At 30.2% G+C, this 22,716-nt stretch overlaps 1 protein-coding gene across 1 annotated transcript in view; it reads right to left on the bottom strand.

Moving 5' to 3' along the window:
* Positions 1–22,716, bottom strand: part of LOC108557354 (neuronal growth regulator 1-like) — a gene marked incomplete at its 5' end in the record, with an annotated part of 54,148 nt that overhangs the window by 23,293 nt on the left and 8,139 nt on the right. The window contains one exon of the mRNA XM_017913833.1: positions 14,707–14,907. Within this exon, the coding sequence (XP_017769322.1) occupies positions 14,707–14,907 (201 nt within the window). The remainder of the gene's footprint in view (positions 1–14,706; positions 14,908–22,716) is intronic.

The raw sequence follows: 22,716 nt of genomic DNA, 5'->3' as shown, positions 1-22,716 counted from the left end.
ATTTTCGGAAATGAGCAAAAGTTTGTTTTTTTTTTCACATAAATTTTATTTACGATGTGCGCCGGAAGCAGCAGCGCAATGCACATATATTTCGATCTAATGATTATTTTAGCTGTTCGGAGAACCCCCCTTTTGTCATCAATGTAGTGTACTGTAATAATGATAGGAAGCGAGGGGACGTCTAGTGAAACGGGAGAAAGAAGACTGCAGGAAACATTTAGATATTGCACGACGCGGATCCCATACTTATGTACGCTAATTCCGGTCCGGAATCAAACTCATCCCCTTTTATATTCGACTCTTTCTCCACCCTCTATGTGTATGTGTGTAACTATGTGTATGTATCTGCGACTCTCTTCTTGTGTGCTTGTACAACGGCAATTGTAATGGAAATGACAGAAACTCGCGCGATAAAATTCTTATTCTCATCGTCCGCACAAAAATACAACACAACGCAACTACAAAGCGATAAAATGTTAAAGCTGCAATAAATATTTATTACATAATTTGTCGCGCTTATCTTTGAACATTAATAGCCGAATGGAATTATTTTACCTTGCTGTATTTGTTATAATAAAATTCCATTTTTGTTTTGCTTCATTAAACATTCAATTTCATCGTTTGTTGCTCTTAAAACTAAAAATAAATTAGGAATAATATAATTGTTTTTTTTTAATTTCATTGTATTATATCTTAAGTTTAACTTCTATTAAAAGTACTAATTGTAAGAAAAATGACGCGCATAACGAGCGACATTTTTCAAAACGAGTGACGAATAGAAGAAAAGTCCCAGAATGTGCGCTTGCTACATCACTTTCAATTTGCTTATATGTACTTATGTACTTATGTCATATTTAATATTTTATGATATATTTTCAACATTTTTTTAGTATAATTTATTATTAAAATATGATATTGATGAATGTGATAAACACAATATCAAATGTTAATGTGTACTGTGTGTGAAAAAAAAATATACAGGAAAATGTAATTATGAGGAACTGCAATAAAATCCGGACGTGATACGTTAGAATCCTTTTGAGTAAGCAGATATAATCTAGATGGTGAAATGTTGAACTATAAACGTTTTACAGTTAGTGCAAAATAATACTAAAAGGGGATCTTTATCGCTATTGCTTCTTCCATAATATCCGAGCGTCCGTGTGTGCCTCTTAAAGTATATAAGCTACAACCGACCGTAAATTGTTAATCTAACATTATTACCCCTATAATTGACTTTTTAGAACCCTCATTTAAAAACACTAAATATATATCTATAGTTATATTATTTATATATATTTATTTTTAATAATTTAATCTATATTGCATTTTAAAATTAACTTAATATATATGTTTTAATATACAAAAACACATTTTTAATCATTTTAAAAAGTAATCTGCATTTTTTATTGGTTTCCTTGCAAAATTATTTACTAAACGGCAGATTTGCAGAGCCAATTATTTTGTTTATCTTATTAAATAAAAACTAAGTCGACTACGATGACGGTTAACCCGAACCATGGTAAATTGGATAATACGTATTTTACTGGCGTAATTGTTATATAATTAAATTTCGGCATTTTGTATCAGTTAACTTATTATTGAAATTATACTTTTTTGTAACTTTTATTACTGTATATATTTCTTTGAACGACTGATGCAATAAACATTATTATTATTTTATTTATTTGTGACTTGGCATTTTCGTGCCAGTTGCTCTTCTTTGCCGGGGCCCTATCTGGGCCCTATGGCGTTCATTGGCCGATAGATAAGACCTTTCGTAGGATGTGGGCCGTTCCCAGCACTGCGATCTTTTATATTATTATTATTTTGTACAATAATAATCTTTAATAATGTATATTATTATTTCTTAAGCATACATTATAATCTAGATATTTTATTATTATTTCTGTATTGTCTGCTCAGTACACCAGCATGGGACTAAGTTAAATAACACCTACCAAAAGCAATTACTAGACAAATAAGGGTATGCTTCCGAAACCTTCTTGAAAACAAACCCATTTAACGTAAAATTTGAAGAAGAGTTTCTTTGTAGCTATTTCATTTAATTATATTTTAAATTATAAATATCTTGCAGCTGTCTAATTAACAATTGAATTAAAGTATTACTTCAGTTATCAGATTTGGTTTATGTTTCGTTGTTGTTTATGATTGAAGAAAACCAAATAATTAATATTATTATATTTTAGATAAACAGATTTAAAAAATAAGTTCACATCGTTCGGATGATAATAATGATGTAAAAAGACGAACATCGTAAGTTAAATTTAATTATGAAGTAGTATTAGTGAATGATTATGTACTTTTCTATATATATTTATTGACTTTTTATATTTAACAATATTAAATCTTTGCAAGTTTCTCCACTGAGGTAGAAGTACTAGTTAGAAAGTATTTTTTAGTAGGAAGCTGAAGGTTGCACCTTCCAAGCAATTTATAAAATCGATTTGAAGAACGAGCACATGTACAAGAAAGAGTTCGAGTATGTAGCAAATAACTACGAGTATATTACTTTTCCATGAGTTTGTCAAATCAACGACACTTTTGAGAGACACTTGTCAAATAACGGCCGGCCTACATTTTTTTTGTTTAATCCCCTTCATCGATTTTTTTTCCAAATCCAAGTGCATTCTTTTTTTTACAATGGCTCGTGAATTGTGAAACTGCTTTTTGTTTTATTTACAGCAAATTGTGACAATATACACATTTCTATTTTTTGTCGAGGCCCTTACAATAAAAAATACTTTCATATATATATATAGAGGAGATATATTTCTCGTTTCCTCCCGTTGTCCCAATTTATATTGATTTGATATCCGTGGCCCACGTTATATACACATATATCGCATTGAATGGCAGTTTTATGTAAACCCGGAGAAATCGGATCCAGGGATTCGGGTGCCATTGATTACACGCGTCCCGAATTTAATTATGTTAAGTTGTGGGGGGACGAGTCGAGTCGTCCTGGCTTGGCCTGCCCTGGTTTCATCTCGACCGTAACGAATAGTAAAAGGACAAACGGCATTCCGGGTGGATCTCAGCCACCCGAAACGTCCAAATCTATCTTCTTTATCATTTTATTGCGTCGATAATCGTTAGAGATAACGATATGATATGTATAAACCGTAGTTTGAACTCAACGTTGGCAACAGTTCATTCCGTAAAGTTGGCGGCAGTGTGTGCGGTTTGGGTAGGTTAGAGTGGGTTAGAGAAGGAGTAAGAGAGCTTCGGAATAGTGCTGTTGAAACCCTGCCAAAATATCCGATTATGAATATGTTTTTGAACGAGCCATTACGAGAACGAATTGTGACACGAATTCCGATATATAAACGCATTCTACACAACTATAAATTCCCACTTATACTGTAAATACAACTATCGACAATTCATTATTATGTCTGTCATTATCTACATGGATTACGAAAACAACGTACAAAAAATATCATAAAATATAAATTCGAAATCCACCCCTGAATACTAATGTAGTAGATATATATTTAGAAATGTGCAGATTTAGATTTTGTAAAAACGAATCAATCTGATAATGGTAAACCAGATTTGTAATCATTTTTATCCACCGTTCAAAAACAGAAAAAAAACTATTATAAAATGTTGCAGGAAAATTATTACTCGTGCAATTGACGCAGTTTTGACACATCTACTTTATAAACTTTGATAGTTATATCTTATTTTATTTAATTTTTATTGAGATGATTAAACAATTCTATTAATATATAATAAATCTGATACATAAAAATCAGACATAAAAATATTATCTCAATAACTTAATTAATATAGTATAAAGCTAATAAAGTAATATAACTCTTATTTAATTAATTATACAGTGAATTATAGATTTTTATATGTATGCATACAAGCTTTTTCATACCTCCAACAAATAAAATATTTCCATGGCTATACCCATTCCCTAAATGATCTTACAAAACATTCACTATATAATATTTTATATCAGGTTTCAAAATAATTCATAAACTAATTTCGTATTTTGAATCCATGCTGTATTATTTTTTTCTATAAATCTCGACGTTCGTTCATTACACCTTTTGAAAGAAAATTCCTCCATTTCCTTTAACTATATATATTATTTCTACTTGAAAGTGCCGTTTTCAAAGAATTTGCATTTTTTATGCATTTCGTGATAAAGCAAATACTAGGTTACAGATATCATATATTAAGTGGGAATTGCAGAAGTGTGAATACAAACATAATTAAATTGAAAAATATTGGTTTGTTATAAACTTTTTTTTATTCGGACAGCGAGCACATGTTTGGATAAACGGATTACCTTACGGTTTGACGTTACTTTTGAGAGTTAACGCTAGTGGTGATGATCGGTAAATGAATAATTTGGATAGCGAATATAATCTTGAAGCAATTATGTTAGTTAACCGATCACTCACTCTATTTGATTATACTTTAGAAGGGAGGAAAGTTATATTCCAATGATTATAAAATATATTTGTATTTTTATTCTTATTGTATTATTAAAATGTAATCATTATATATAAACTTATAATTATTGTACATAATATACATTGAATGTGTACAGTTTAATGTATAATTCTAATAAATAGGGCGTACGAAACGGGTTTGAATTAGAATGCCTCCTGGAATTATTAGTTTAATCCGCTGTCATCTGATCAATCAATCCATGATCAGTTGAATTCATGTGTATCGGATTGAGTATATCCGGAACAAAATGGATCATTAACCGTACTCAAATTCCCAGGTTCCCTTTTCCTACATAACTCCCTCCCTATTCAGTAAACCATAACAAGAAACACATCCATACCTCGTTAACTTTGTCACATTTATAATTACATTTGTGCGAGTGTGTTCTTTAAACTTAATCTCTCAAACGTATACATTAGAAAATCATTCTAAATAAGTAATTCCACGTCATTTTAAACATCGTCAAAAATTTACCTATTAAAATAATTTGATAATAATAAAAATCATTAAAAAAAAATCAGAAAGAAAATTTTTTTTTCTGACAATTTCAGATATTGCAATTAAAACGTTAATCGAAAATGACAGCTATTAAGTGAGGTAATAAAATTAGGGAAGAGTCAGAATTTCGGAAATTGGTCATAATAATGGGATAATTTGTACCCAATTTCTGAAAGGGTCCCCTGGCGAACGTAGGGCTTTCCGTCGAATGCGGGACTAAGGGAGCGAACGAGACAGATGAAAAGAGAAACATATAGAGGAAAGGTAATTAAATTATTTGCCGTGTGTTCTTGTATACTTTTCCCTATGAGCGGGCAATTGTGCGGGAAGTGCGTCCAATTTAATTATGGACACGAAAAACGAAATAAAAATGTGTCGAAAGAAGAGAAACCTCTCAACGCGTTTCGTTGCCTCCGGGGCATTGCCAATCCCTTTTCGGCCCTCACGCTGTTGGTCTTTCGCCACCCGATACGATTTTTCAAATATTATTTTACGGCCACTGCAGCCAAAAAAATATATAGAATCGTCTGACAATCGAATTCAGCTTATTTTACACAAAGGTTATAGACTTCTATGTTCAGCAACTTCATAATAAAGTGTTATGATTAAATAAAAATAATCATTTATTTATTATCTGAGAATAAATAGTGATTTTAAACCTCCGTGAGAGGATATTAGGTGTGCCACAAAGTTTTTTTATGGATCATTAATTAAATGTACTCCAAATATACATATAAAAAATTAAAACATAATAATTCTAGTATTTACTTTTTATTCTAGTGTGCCATGACTTACAATGTTTGAAAAACTTGTAAGAAAATAATGTTCAGTTTATTAATATAAAACAATTCTTTTCTGACACAACATTTTCTTGGATCAAAAATAATTTCTTTGATGTGATCCATATAAAATATATAATATAATATTGTAAAATGTTCCTTCAGATAAATCCATGAAAAATCTCGGAGTGTCATTTTGTATATATGTAAAATTTACTTTAGACGTCCCGAAAAGCTGTACTTCTTTTGGCATGCGATCTGAACGTTATGAAACAATGATAGGAAATACATTATTAATAAAAATAATTTTTTTTTTCAGCTTCGGAATAAAAAGTATTGAATATTGAAATGGATTTTAAATTGATATATTTATTATAGTATGTAAACAGTCACATTTTCCCTATTTTTGCGTGATTGAATAGAAAGAGAAATCTTACATTGTGGTTCGATCGATCAATAAGAAGATACAAAGTAAACACTGAGGAAATTGAAATTGAGATCATAATATCAATGAAAATGTATGTATATTGATTCTTATTTTAAATCTATTTATTAAACATTTTAGTGATTTAAGATATTTTTGTTTCATTAGGTTTTAATTTAAAATATGTTAATTACAAATCTGAAAGACCATTGTTAATTATTATATTTTTATAGAGAAAACACCATAGAAGATAATATATGTTGTACTTAGAGAGCATAAGAGGAAAGGTTCGAAGCTTTCACTGTTCTTAAAACATATGGGCGAACTTAAAGAAGCTGATAAAAAATACATGTAAACTGTGAAAAGTATTGCGTCGTCACTTACCGTAACTAACCTACTCCATTACAATAAGCGAATCTATTAATATTATAAAAGGTAAATAAATAAATGAATTCAAACTTAGTCGACGTTTAAAAAGAAACACCATTTGCAGCTGCTACTAGCAAAACATTAAATAGCACTTATACATAATAACATAATTATTCACGCGGTAAACAAATTATATACAAACTGAAATAAAATATTGAAACTTTGCCACTACGGATAATAATTGATTTACGAACAAATCCTGTGTTCCATATGGTGATTATAAATTTTTTAACTGACGAAGGCCTAAGCTCTCCTGACCGAAGGGACTTACTAAGGACAGCATGACAATGCCCTTATTAAACCCGACAGACTTTAAAATTTAATAAAAGGCTCCGTAATAATTGATCTAAACCCGCACATACACCATATTCACATGCCCTTATTATTAATTCAGAAAACAGTGACATGGATCATAATACGTAAACGTAATACGAAAGATATAATAAAAAAAACTTTCAGAGTTTATTTCCTTTTCGGGTGAGAACAAGTACACGGCCACGTAAGGACTCGAGTATAAAATGACGCTCGCCTGCTTTTTATTCGCTTACTATGCTCTTTTTATCATTTTCTCTGTTCTTTTCAGTACATTTTGTTTTCCTTTATAAAAACATAGTTTAATTACTAGTCATGGAAACTTACTTGAATTGAATATTAATGCAAAATACAAATACAAGGGCAGAAAGACCTTTGGTAAATAGCCATTTGCAGTAGTTTAATATATTTTTTGTTATTATATTATTGTATTATTAAAAATATACAAATATAGAATATCTTTAAAAAATATTTTATATTTTGCCAATTCTCTGTAGAGAATTCAATAAACAATTTCTTATATTTGCATTCTTCAAAAAAATAGTGTTATTTGAGTTCGCGTTTACTGTATTAACATTTTATTCAACAATTGTTATACAGATTGCAAACAAATCGGATAACGAACAACAATCGATCGATTGACTTTCATTTTGGGAGCTAACGCTAGCGGCGTTATGAAGTTTAGGCCGCTGCTTCTTAAAACAATGACCAGTTAACGAACAATTCTGGTAGCAAACAACAGAATGCTAATGGTAAAAAAAATGTAGGATTAGATTTTTTTTATAAATTCTCGAAAAGAAGTTCTACTTTATTACAATTATCTATCAAACTCCAAAGTTTACCAACAATGTCGCAACTCTAAGAATTTTCGTATCATTTTTGATGCAGTATCTTTTCGTGTTTAGTTGAAATCAGTTATACTGCGATACAAAAATTGGGTTTCAAAATGAGCTTTCGACACGCTTTGCAGAAATTTTGTGAAACCATAAAAATATAATTATAGACGTAAAATTTGAATATAACTTGCGGTGTAGAAAATATGTAATTCTCAATTTTTAAGTAAGATATATATGATATATGAGTTATATGATACTTTTGCATATAATTGCATTAAATTTAAGCTTTTAGAAATCATATATCAAAAACAATACTTAATGCAACAAACATGATATTATATGAATTATTACAACAAATGAATTAAAAAAATGCAAGAACCATTGCAACAGGTTATTGTTTATAGCAGGATGATTTTGATGTCTTTCTATTATTATAACTTATTATAACTTTGGTAGTAGTATTGCTTTGTGTTATAACATTATGTGTTTTTCTGTTTAAATTTAAATTTCATTAATATTATTATTTAATAATTGTATATAAAATCTAGATTATGATTATGACAAAATTGAAGATTGAATTTTGTCATAATTATAATCTAGATTTTTGTCTTATTAGTTGAAACATTTGCGTGTAACGTCTTTATGTCTTATGATCATAATGAACATGAGCATTACTTGATATGGAAATATTTAAGCGTTATTGAGTTTACGTTCCACGACATAGCCACATAATGTTGGTCTGTCTGTTCTCGTGTATACGATATACGGCTTATTTTTTGCTGCTTATAAATTAGGTCTGCTCTTATAAACTCGGCTATTTGTAGTTAATAAATACAGCTGTTTTGCATATCCACACATGAAACTGGGTAAATATCAAAAGACAGCTTTGGTTGGGTGGGTGACGATCCGCTTTGATGGTGTGCGCCGGGTTGTGATGTGATATTATATACAACCGATTCACCCCCCGTCGAAAGTTCGGTCGCCTATGAAATGTTACATTTTTACCTCCAACCAACCAACCAACTACTAGTACAACATAACAGCACCAGCAAAATCAAGCAAGCAATACTTTTCCGCACTCTTATTTCAATAAACTATTTATTAAACGGCAAATGTTGAATGCATTTATTTTTAAATGGCGCGTTTTGTAGACCGCCATGTATGCATATATTGAAATTCATTCGACCAAGTCCAGATTTATTGTTTCATTGTATAGCAATAGCGTTACACAAAAGCGTTTCGAAAATGATACATTATATTAAAATAAGCCATTTATTATGGCCGATGGTGAATGTTGTTTTTTTTCTGTAGCAACAGCAGCAAACCGACCCGTGTCCCCCGCATCACCGCAACAGAAATGTATTTTATTCGGTCACAATAAATTACGATTATAATTTATATATTTCGCAGGTCGCGACCAATAAATATTTCTCACATTATACCAACGTTGACGCACATATTTCGGTTCGAATCAAATTATCTAAGTAAACAAACAAACTAATTGCGGATTTCTCTTTATGAATATGCAATTCTGTATACGTTAACAGCTTCTATACATAATATCAATTATTTAATTATATAGAGTGTTCCAGCAAAATCTAAATTTAAAAATGCTAACCGCGACCTAGCTGCGTTCTTTTGACTTTTTGATATTATTACAATAAGTACTATTATTATTTAATTTTCTAAAAGACTTAAATATATCTAAAAAATATAGTAATATAAATAAAGAAATTAATATATAATAAGCTAATATAAATTATTATGTGATAACATTTCTGACTATACACATACAGATATACACATTATATGGGGCTTACATAAAGCTTACCACTACTAATAGTAGTATTCCGCCAACAAGTAATCACATTAGGAATAATCTATTTGTATCTTATAATACATGTTTTTCTCATTTTAAAATACAATCAAATGAAATTGCTAATTCTAAAGTAAAGTAGTTTTTTTTGCAAAGATTTGTACATTTTATTATTATTTTGTTGTCATATGCTACAGTCTTTGAAATGTAATAAATAAGAAGTCCTTCAATTTTTATATCAATAAAAAAATACTTATTTTATACTACTATAAAAAATGTAGATATTGGTAATAGAACTAAAAAAAATTGTTTATATTAAATTAAACGGAGGAATTAGGCAACCAATGTACTGCCTTATTCAATTTTATAGATTCAATTAGCACGTGTAAGCTATATAGGTAGGTTACAATCGTTAGGTTGAAATGTTATCCCATGTGCACGATTGTGAGTACGCAAAAATTTTAATGGCGGTTTCATTATACCTTTGTTAAATACCCGGCACATCCACCAACTTATTGCATGTAACATTCACATACCCATATAATTTCATCATTGGTAATTTTTAAATATATTACCTTATAGTCAGTAATCAAATGTATATTTAAAAATAAAACGACGATTTAGATCAGATCAAAATTATTTTGCAATCGTGTTTATCAAGTGCTTAATTCATTTGTAAGCACTTCATTTATTGCTGCAACTTGTTTATTTACACTTAAATGGTTCCTCAGAATACTTTTGCGCCAAAGAAAAATACTATCTAGTGAAAGAAAACTACTAGGGTAGGTTGAGAGGTTGGCGTCTGAAAGCGAGTGAAAGGAAACTCGAGCGGAACACCGTCTTAAAAAAATACATACAAAAAGGATAAAAAAATAGATACGCATTTTCCCCTATTTCCTAACAATGGCAAAATCAACGACCCATATAAAAAATGATGAACCGAACTCAAAAATAAACATTGGTATTAAAAGCAACTGCTTATAATTGTTTATTTTTGTCGAAAGAACGCTTAGTTGCGGAAATATAAATTCTGCACTTTAAAACTTTATAATTGCTCAACGTGAGTTGATCTATATATTCTTTTTGTGCCCAAATGCAAACATTCCAAAATGCTGGCAGCGCTTGCTGTCGTTAAGTTCATATGTGCCAACCGCCGCTCGCTAACGCATTGATTCATTTTAGTGTTAATTCGCTCGCAAATTTACCACCCACATTTCCTGCAGTTAATATTCCCTATTAGTCTAACTACTATCGCAGACTACGTTTAATATTTGATCAGTGAAATATATAATATTATTACTAATTATGTATAAAGCGTTTCTTCTAACTGAATCAATCAATTTAACTTATGCAAATTATGCAATAAATTTTAGTACTGATTAATTATATGTAACTGATGAATCGATACTATATACAATTATAATTTATTGGTCAAAACTAACAAAAAAATTATATAAAATGAAAGATAAACCTTGACAATAAAAAACAACTCAAAATACAATACAGTTTTAAAATGATATAAAAATAACAGAATATTTCTGATAAATTAAAATAAACAAAATATATCTGGTCAACGAAATTTCGACTTAAGTCCTTCCCGCTATAAAATATTGATAATATTATATAGTATTCATTTAATTTATTTAGAGAAACATTTTCAGACTATATCTGCATATACGAAAGTATATAACAATTTTAATACATTTGTCATTTTAAGGCAGAAATTTTTATTTCATTTTTAATTTCACTTAGTTTATTTCTTATAATAATATGATTTCAAAATACGTAAAATGGTTTTAGGATTGATTTGTATATCAATAATTCATTAGCACTGATTTTCTTCCAAGAAGCCAAAATAATTTAGTGAATTTCAGACCTAATTACTTTCTCTTTATCCATATATGTTTCTTCCAGGTGAGTCTTCTATCCAGATATATGCCAATTTATTTTTGATGATCCTCCTGGTATTTAGAATTACTGTCTGGTTTCCTTCCTCATTGTAGAGCTGACATGAGTTTATTTCATTACGTTGATGCCATTTTTTGAGTGTTCAAACTGATTTAATACACATTGCAAGTTTTGTGATGTAACTTTTGGTTCACTGTCAGATGACATTAATGTTGTGTCAATTGTGAATGTAGTAACAGATATTTTACTTGTTGTCGGGAGAGAATAGGTCAGAGTACGCTCCCTTCTAGTAACCCGAATCTAATTGGAAACGTTGGAACTTTCATCATGCAACTTTTTTTTGAATAGTCGTCAGATTTTATTTTATAATTTGGAAAAATTTCTTAATTTCATAGAGCACATAATCTGTCTAAAGCCTGCGATATATAAAAAAAAGCAATAGAGCAGTATAGTTTTTCTTCGAATGGTGATTATTTTAGAAATCATTTAATATAAAATGCGTATTTTTTTAAATTTATAAACCGATTTTCAAATTTTAAAACGATATTTAAAAATCCGTTTTACGACAAACGATTCAAAAGATTCACTTGTAGACTAACGTTAGAAATTGTAACTTAAAGGAAATGGGGTTTCCGGAAATAATTCTTGCAATCTTGGGACGCATTAAGAGGAAAGTCTCTCTGGAAAATATCGACAGTCAGACGAGATGAAAGTCGATAAGTGAAATACAATTATATATGAGAGAGCAAGAGTAAAATTTACGTCGATCGCATGGATACAGCGGATATCAATTAGTTCCCCCCATTGACACACATAATGCCAACTACCGTTCGAATCGATCGAGTTATTTATTATTTAGTGACGCGGTTTAATTTCCATAATATTTATCCAAACAAGGAATAATATATCCGAATTCGAAAGTGGGATGTCTTAAATATTCATATTTCATGGACATTTCATTGCGGGGGCATCTTCATAAACAAGCCCGGCTCTAATTAATTAAAGCAGCATTAAAAAGTCTATATAGGGATTATAAATTCTAATCCCTAGAAAAGGGGAACCCGAAGAGAAGTAGAAGGCGCGCGCGAGCAGTAGGAAGAATACTTGATTAAAAGTAAGAAGTTGGAAATATTTGTGGAAGTTATTTATTCGAGACTACCCTCCTTCGTGCGAAGGGGTCGCTACACTTTCTTCGTGTTTTTTTTTGTTCATTCTTGTGTCTAAGCTAAGATAGTAGCGGGGCCACCAATCACCAGGGCTTCCTAATTAAAACGAGTCCAATTGATAGATGAGTAACGATTTAGTACAACGTGCATTTGCGTTCGTCTTTTCATTTCGTGGCGCTGTTCTCTCAGCGCCAATTTGACTGGTTTAAGTACGTATATAAATAGGTGCCATCCCCGTATTCGGTTTCTCCACTGACAATATATAGATTAGATGCACTAATGAGATGCAGGAAGGGTAAAGGATTAGCATTAGGTATAGTTTATACTATTTTACTTCGATACGTTGAAACCGAACCGATAGTTGACTATCTCTTAAAGTTAACTTTACTATTATCATATATGCTCTGTTATGTTAAACCACTTAAATAAATACGTCTGTAATATATATATTATTATGTCATTTTGATAAATATATTGCACTTACATGCTATATACCTATTGTATAAAATAAGAGATAATCTGAATTTTAAATTGCTTTTGAATATTGCGACTCACTTGAAATAACCGGCAATTTGGGAAGCGCTAAATTAAACAGTTATTTTTATTATTTTAATGTTGTATGTTTAGCTTAGTTTTTAAAGGTTTACGTTAAGTTGGTAATATTATCCCCAAAACTCTTGATGAAAAAATGGACACCTACTAAATTAATCAAGGTTTTTTCAGGTGAGTTTGCTATCTCTTATTTTATAAACTGTTTACAAAATGGAGAAAGTCTATATATAATTAAGTTTATATTATATTTTAAAATCTAATCTTCTCTATAAGCATGAATATAATGTTATTTTATATATAAATCTATAATAAATGTGACACATAACAAAACAATGCTGCATGTCATTTTCATAAGTATAATTAACTATTTACATGCACATAATTATAGGAATGTAATTATCAGTAATAATAGTGGAAGGGTTTCACTTATATAGTAGGAAACATAAATAAAAAAATTACCTTAATTACAACATTTTGAAGATGCAAAGGCTTTCATAATTTTTAATTCTCATATTGGGCAACAAAGTAACTGCCGATTTTAAATTTGGATGGAAGTATTGTTTCTTTTGAATGACTTCTGTCAATGTTACAATTATATAGTTTTGGCATTTGTCAGCTGTGAACTTTAGATTTCTATCAAATTAAATAGTTTTGTTGTGAGAGTTGTTTGTGTTGGTTAATTTTCGTCATATTTTACTTTATTATTTTTGAAAAGGAAAGAATGCAACACAATCTGTTAAAAGGTTAAGCGATGTGTAATCGAATCTTTTTTAAAAGCTTCCTCAGAAACCATTCAGATGTGTATGGTCGCCAATTGTACAGAGTTGGTAAATCTTAAAGGTGTTGTAGTCCACCATGAAAACGCTAGGCCACATACATAATTAGTAACACACCAATAGCCCTGACTTAGTGCCATTGGATTACCATTTATTCAGAGCCTTAAAAAATTCCTTCAACGATGATAACGCTCTGAAATTACATCTAGTTCAGTTTTTTGCTGATAAAGACCGGAAGTTCTATAAACGTGGATAATGAAGTTGACGGAAAGGTGGAAAAACGTTATTGATTAAAATGGAATATTATTGAATAAAGTTTAAACTTAATTATATAAAAAAAATCATATTTCATTTGTACAAGAAAATCGGCAATTACTTTGTTGTTAACCCAATATATTTATATATGTAATATACAATTCTAGAGTTGAATCAGTAGCTAAACATAATGTTTCTATTGTATTATTGCAATATTTCCCGGACTTTCCATTAAAATCATTAATTATTTCCTATAAACTATGCACAGAACAAAGTTTCTAAAAATTCATATCGACCGAAAGTTCTTAAGTGCTCTCCAGAGAAAAGTCTTCTAGCTCGCTCTTGTTCCCTTTCTCGTTTCCCTGTTCAATTAAGCTTGTGTGCTCTCTTCCCGCCTTTATTAAATTTTAATTAGACATTGCACCATAATTTCGGCATCACCGCTCCAGGCTGCTACTCACCTAAGATTTCCACCGTGTGCGTGATTTCTCTTGGTTCGAGGGTGCCAATTTGGCAGACGTAGTCGCCTGCATCCTGGGGACCGGCCTCCTTGATCTCCAAACTGTATCCGTTCACCAAACTGATCCTAGGATCGGGGGACACCTTCACATTCCCAGCCGATAGGACGGCGATGCCTCTCTTCCATGCCAGCACGTAGTGACCTGCACAGAACAAACGGAAATGAAATAAACGCCCTATACGTGTCGACTGTCATATCAATTTACTACTGGAATTGCTTCATCCGCACCTCCCACACTCACACACAAACATACACATATACATATATACCCATCCCTTACGCCCGAAAAACCCATTTCCCATCTTTTATTTTTCTGTTTTTATATTCTCCATATTTCCGCTAGGATTATGTTTTTCGAGATGTGTGATAGAGATTTTTCATAGCGCCGTATTTCCTCTTAAAATATATAACCGGCAATTTATCATCACACACATGTGGACGAATACATGAGTGTGTATGTGTGTAAGCAAACTAAATTTACTTTTCGTAATTTTCATAAAGCCACGTTTACGCTACAGCGCCCAAAAACGCAACGGTTATGTTTAAGTAGTCTAGAATAATGCACGTACAACAATGCAAGACTTCACTTTCACAACTACTCAATTTAACGCTTCCAGCTTTGCATGAACTTGGCATAAAAAAAGGAAAATATGCTTGACAGTTTCATTTGTAATTTGTGAAATATTCATATATACTATATTAAAATAACATAACTCTACGAAAGAACAGAAAAAATAAGTATATTTACGTTGCATAACAGCGATTATGTCAAAACTACATTTTATATATATTTTATTATAAAAATACATAATGATACTTTCATCTATAATACAGTTGTTTAATTTAGAAAGGTTTACTAATAACATAATAGAAGGTTGCATTAATTGGACCATAGTTTAGTTTGGATCATTATGTAACAATTTAGATCTGTATAGTGCGTTACACCTTATTATAAACAACATTAGTAGAAAATTCCACTTACTTAAATCTTTCTATTTCAAACTACAAAGAGTGGTATTTTTCAACTTAGGAAAATTTCACCTTATAAACAAAAAAATCACCATCTTCAAGAACTGTTTCAAGAAATATTTCATAGTATCTAAATATTTCGTTAAGTTCAAATGTATATAACAACAGTATTATATAAGCTATTGCTTAAGTCAACATATAAAATTATGTAAGTTTGTATCATGAAATATACATACAAGAATCAGTATTTATATTAAAGATTTATAACAGTGTTTCTCAACTTGGAGGGATTTTATGTTATTAAATTATTAACAATGTTCGATATTTTACACCATATGTAGCCACTTTTGAACTACATACTATATACTGGAAACAATAGAAAAAAAAACTTTTTTAAGTTGACCCACAATTAAATAAGATAAATGTGGCGTTCAGAACATTTCTAGGTCAGAAAAAGTTCGTAGGTGTATATAGATATAAAATCATAAATTTCGTGTGTAATTGAAAAATGCTCCCAGTAGGAAATTTAATTGCCCCACGGATTTAGTATGCCGTCTATTTTCAATGTTGGAGAGAATAAAATTAATGATGGTATATATACTGCCATGCATATTCCCCAAAGTGGGAGCGGCGGAACGTTCGAAATCAGCGCCAGAGTCCTGCGAGAGTTACAAGCAATTGCAAACTGGAAATATCTAGAATATCCTGAATAAAATATAGAGTTCCGCTCAGTCGGTAAGTGAGATAATAATCCGATGGTTGAGTCGACCCACTTCTAGCGCACACACTTACACTATACACACATATACACGAACTGCACAATACCTAGGATCGATATAATCCCAACAAATTTTGAGAATAATTTTATCCCATAATACATTATAGTGTACTTATATGTAATGATCAATGAATAAACTTTTTGTAAACATACCAAATCATCATCTGTGGAATTCATATTTTTTTATTATTAATTCAAGTGACTTGGTTTACAATTATAGAAGCAGTATCCTTTTATAATAGATATAAGAGTTCATATAGTTGCATATTGTTGCATTTTTTACACTTTTTTTATTTACTTACTGAATTATATTTGGAAATATATATTTATTATGGTCATATTATATAAGTTCAAATAAATTGTATTGCAAAAAGACAATTAGAAAATAATTATTTATTACTAATTTAGATGGTAACACACGACATTTTATTATATTATGAATGTATATATATTAATCAAAATAAATAAGAACAGCTGATTATTATTGTGTGAAATAATGTAAAAGAAATTCAAATAAATCAACATACAATTTATGATTGTGATAAATCCTTTCAATTTGCCGCAATTCATATTTAATTCAATATAATATTTTGTATGCATTTATATAATAATTTTCTGTAAAAATTGAATACTGTATGCATACAAATGCTTGGAAACAAGCAACTGTGTAGCAATTGTATAGCTACTGAATAGTTCCGTATTCAATTACATCTGTATCCTGTCACGAAATCATTATTCACAAAATTCATACATATATAAATAAAAGTACTAATGATTATATGATGCCATTCATATATTTCACGATTATATGCCCAATAATAACAAAGAAAACTAAAATATTGCTATACACAATACTAAATAAAAGGTAACGCGTTCCAAAATATAGCTACAGATTAAAGATACTGTCATGATAATAATGTTTTATCATTTATTTTTAGACAAGTATATAAAACGAATTAAAAAAAACAGTTGTACTAACAGGACATCAATTGGTTGATTTATTCTTCGCCCAAAGAAAATTATCAACAATTAGATAAAATCTTAAAATTATTTTACTGACAAAATTAAAAGCGATAGTTGCTATCTCACTCGAAACTGGTCAGAGGTTAACTGCTAAGTAGTACACAGAAATTTGCTTACTGCAAGTTTTAAAAAAATTGTTGGAAAACCAGAAAAAAGAGGAACTTTGTCGCTACTTTTTACATCACGATCATGCCCAATAATACTCACACTACTGAAATAACCAACAACTTTCTTGCGCTATCTGGCATCAATGAAATTCGTCCAGCACCTTATTCTACCGACATAACGCCTTGGCTCTTTCCGAAAATAAAAAAAATGAAGTAAAGAGTCTTCAGTACCAATGAAGAGATCATTACTTAAAAATTGTGAAGTTAAAATTTTGAGGAGTGTTTTGAAAGTTGGCTCTACTGACTTAAATTACAAAAGGATGAAAATTAAAAATATTTCAATAAAATTGTTATTATTTTGTTTTTTTTCCAGCCAACTTAGCGAACTTTTGTTAGACCCCACGTATATAATAAATTACGATTAGCATAGAATTACTTTTACATTATTCAATTACATAATATACTTTGGTACCTTCATTTTCTATTAATTTTCAAACAATAAAAACTCTTTATATTTGATGATATCACTTCTGTATTTTGAGGAATTAAATATAAGGTCGTTTTGTTTATATGAAAGAAGATATAAAAACAATAACATAATCATTTATATAAAAATAAGAAAACAAATATTTTTTGTAGGAGTTAGTATATAATTCCCAGCAGTATTCTCATTACTCTTGCTCCTTAAACTGCTGTTCCTAGCAAAAATGTCTTCAATTAATATTAAAACTAATTGACGTCGAAACAAAGAAATGAGTAAAGTAGCAAAAATAATAAAGTTATTCTCCACCGACTAGGCCATTCATGAACTAACAATATGTTCTAGATCTAATTAAAAAAAATTCACGTGCATTGTTCTAAATTATAACTTAAAAAAAGCAAATGAGGGAAACTTCCTCCTTTCATATGCAAGCAAGCAGCGCGCAGACGGATAGAATACACTCGTTATTTCTGGCGCTTCTTTTATTATATATTTTTTGTTTCTTTTTCTCTTTCCGTTCTTTTATTCTTCTTTTTTTTTCGTCGCTTTTGTAGAAGATTTAATGCCCCGGGCTGTAATGTATGTTAAGATTTCATATAAATCAAAGATATCACACGACACCTATATTTCACTTCCGGCGCTAATGAGCAAATGGGAAAACCGTTCTCCGTTGCCCTTTCTGTTTTTCGTTACGTTTGCGCATTTTATCGTCGCTACGTGTGTACATTATTTTCATCTGCGCGAAATAAAACATTAACAAATTAGTAAATGGATAACTCTAAAGCCGAGATAATTGAATAACAGCCGCTTTCGAAAGCTCTTTCTTTGTGTTTAGCTCATAACGCACCCGACACACATCATTGTTGCATATTTTTTACCCATGACGAGACGACACAGCTTTTGCTTATAATTTAATACAGCTTTTTGTATACATATAAATATAGTTAAACGGTTAAATCGACTTTTTTAGTAACGAATATTAATATTAGAACAATATGAACCTGTACATCAAACTTATAATTATATATAATTAATAATTGTACTTATATTTTAACAATTATATTGTTGAGTTTTCAATTTATAAAACAATAATCAGCAACACTTGAATACTTTTAAATATACTACAAATACATAATACATTTTCTTTATTATTATTACGTTAATTTATTGATTTACAATATCACAGTTACAATGTAATTTGCAATTATATGTCGTTAGACCAGAGGTCAAATCTCAATACTGAATCTAACAGAAATCCTTGACCAAGGTCCTTATAGAATTTCAGCCGTTCCCCAATACAATCAGCGATAAGTCATCTCCTGAATGCGTTGTAGTGGTTCACCATAATCCAACCCTTCTGGAAATCTTGTGTTTCTAGGCAGACCTTCTTGGATTAAGACTTAAGCTTAGCCTATCTGTCACACCCAATCTTCATTCCTCACTGCACTGTACTTAAACATCTTCAAAGCTCCTACATTAGCAAATAAATAATATACTATTTGCAATATAGCATATTAATAAAAATATAAACAAAATTACAAATATATATATATATATTTTGATTACCAATGTTGCCAGTTTTTTTTTGTATACTAAATGTTTATTATATTTATAATAGTTTAAAACGATGCATTATGTTACCATGATGACAAAAAATAATAATTTAACAAAGCTATAGTCATAATTTCAACTATTAATTTATTAAAAATGCAATATTATTTTATTTGTATCGGCAATGATTGGTTTCAAATTTATTTAAAAAAAATATATTTTCATTTATTTTACGTTTTTCTGCCATTTTGTTCCTGTAGTGTACATTTTATTTAGTTCTGCTTTTCTGTAAATATTTTCCAACGGCGCAGCGGCGGAACAAAATGCACATTTCAATTATTGTTTGTGGAAATAATATAAACTGGGCAATGCTATGCAAGTTTTCCATATAATAAAATAAACACACGCTTTATGAGCGCTGCGCCGTTAGAACCCCGGAGAGAAAACGATCCATCCGACCTACCCCCCACGTTTTAAAATACTAGCCCTGCTAAATATACCCTGACCGCGGTTCAGCAGTAGCCTACAAAAGATTTCTGTTTATTTTTTGCATATATAAAATGTAAATCACATGCATTCGCAAAAAATATATATTTACCATAAATTGAAAGACTCTAAATTAATTAAATTAAAATAAGTTATATGTGCTGATTAAATAAATATTAAATACTATTTTAATAATAGTCACGTTTGCAATATAGTACAGTTATTAATAAAAAAAAAATACTTGCAAATTCCGTATGAAAAACTATTTTACAATAGAAATACATAAAGGTATTTCTCTTATATATCTTAAAATATTCTTCACTTATATAATCCCTGAATTTACGCGTTAGTATTTTTACATGGTTTTTTTTACGCGTAAATTACAACTGTATTTATGCGGGTTTTTTTATACGCAAATTTAATTTACGCGGTCAGAAGTAATTTTCTTTTTGTCGTTGAATTTTAATAATATATATTACATGAAGTAAATATAAACAGTAAACATATGGTCAATATGAACAGAGTGGAATAAAATTTACATGAAATTCATGGCAATTAAATTCATGACAAGCAACGTGTAAAAATAATCGAATTGTATTTACAAAATGAAAGAGTAATTTCTTTGCAATACCATAATTCTAACACAAAGAGCGTACTATTTTTATATGGTCTGGACCAGTAATTCTCAACCTTATTATTGTATTATAATTTTAATTATATACATTTCTAAAAATTGGAGGCACACTTTAAGAATTTGGCGGCACACAAAAGTACCGGGGCACAGTGGTTGAGAATCACTAATATAGACTCTATAGACTTTTGGGCCACTCTGTATTTAATTATTTTTTGGAAATTTTACGTTTCATATTAATTATAATTTAAAAGCATATTTTATTTAAAAGATTATCGAAATACTGAATTTTAAATTAAATTAAATGTATTTATTTTAATCGTGGATAAAACAATTGATGAAAAGAATTTACAATTATAAGTATATGCAAGGGGCATTAAACAATTCAGAAGTGTAATTAATTGAAATTGAAATTATAAAATGACACGGCGGTTAATTGAAACGAATGCTGGATGTCAGTCTGCAGGTAGAGCCATTAATATCGCAAACGGCGTAAATAAATTCCGCCAACGTAAATTGCCATTAATGTGGCACACATTTGTGCCTTATATAATAAATATCAGGGGTGGCGGAGGAGCGAGTAGAAGGTGCACCAGATTGTTGTTCGAGGTTCCCTCCGTTGTGTTACAGCCTACGCGTAATATAGGAAGAGGAGAAGAAATGTGCCCATTCCTTCTGCTGTACTGCTTGCTCGTATACTCTCTTTCTCTCTCCACTGTTCCACTTCACCGGAGTTTTGATTTTAAAACAAACTTCTTAAAAGCCAGGCGAACCCTTCAGTTATGATAGTGTAATTTATAGCTCCCCATTGTTGCGCACCATGCCACCACAATTTCTTCCGTCTACTTTTTTGTGGACTTCCTTTTGTACTAAATTACTTTTTTTCCCTTACTAAGCCCTTGTATCGATGGGCGAAATTCTTATCTCGTCCGCCGCGCTGAATTCTCCTTTCACCAAATGACACAAGATAAATACGTCCTAGTTGTTTCCCATACACACTTTTCCCTTTGTTTTACGTCCCCTCATATCTTATGCTCTCAAGAATATTTTTATCGTAAGTGTGCCATATCACACATTCGAGACAAAATCTATCAAAACATATATTTCAGTCATAAATTTCACATATACGAGAATCAAAATAAAAAACTAATTTATTAATAATATCGTATTTGAACAATTGCGTAGATATTAAACACTGGCGAATGCTTTTCAAAATTTATATTATAGCTTCCACCCGGCGCATCCACACAATCTATGACCGATCTAAGAGAAGCGAGTCTGAATTTTATCGATTTTCCTTCGACACGTTTGTGGCACGTTATATATTAATAATATAAAAGCTAAGTCACTTCTTCCATTACAGCAATATTTCATGACATGATGTTTGTATGTTATTGATATTTGAAAATTAATTGTTGTGTAAGAAAAATATGTTTCGAAATATATATTTAATAGATACGTTAATAAACAATTATTTAATTATGAAGAAATAAGTTCCGTTCAGTGAAATGAACCTTGACTCATTCCCACGCTCTCGTTAATAATTACGTTAATGATCATTTATTAAATTGTACCTAGTGATCCATTCTATTAGATTATTCGTTTAACAGTCCATGAAGAAATTCAGTAATACAATTCCATCTACCGCCTATTGCGTTTTTTCTTCTTTTATTTATTTATCAAATACTGATTATTTCCACGCTCCAGGAAATTCGAATTAATGGTCGAATAAACGTCTAATAAATCGAAGCATCGATAAAAACCCTCGGTCAGCATCTTTATGTATTTATATACTATAAAGAGCGAGCGCTGAAAAGAAAAAGAAGTAAAAAACGGCAGGGGAGAAATGCTTCAGTTCCTCTGTACTTTCTTCATTTTTTTGCCGCAATCGTCGCTGAAGTGAAAAAGGAAGAGATTTATTCAAA

Source organism: Nicrophorus vespilloides, unplaced genomic scaffold (assembly GCF_001412225.1).
Source record: "Nicrophorus vespilloides isolate i.1.1-1 unplaced genomic scaffold, Nicve_v1.0, whole genome shotgun sequence".
Taxonomy (NCBI): domain Eukaryota; kingdom Metazoa; phylum Arthropoda; class Insecta; order Coleoptera; family Silphidae; genus Nicrophorus; species Nicrophorus vespilloides.
The sequence above is the reverse complement of the archived record's forward strand: the minus strand, read 5'-3'. Positions and strand labels throughout refer to the sequence as shown.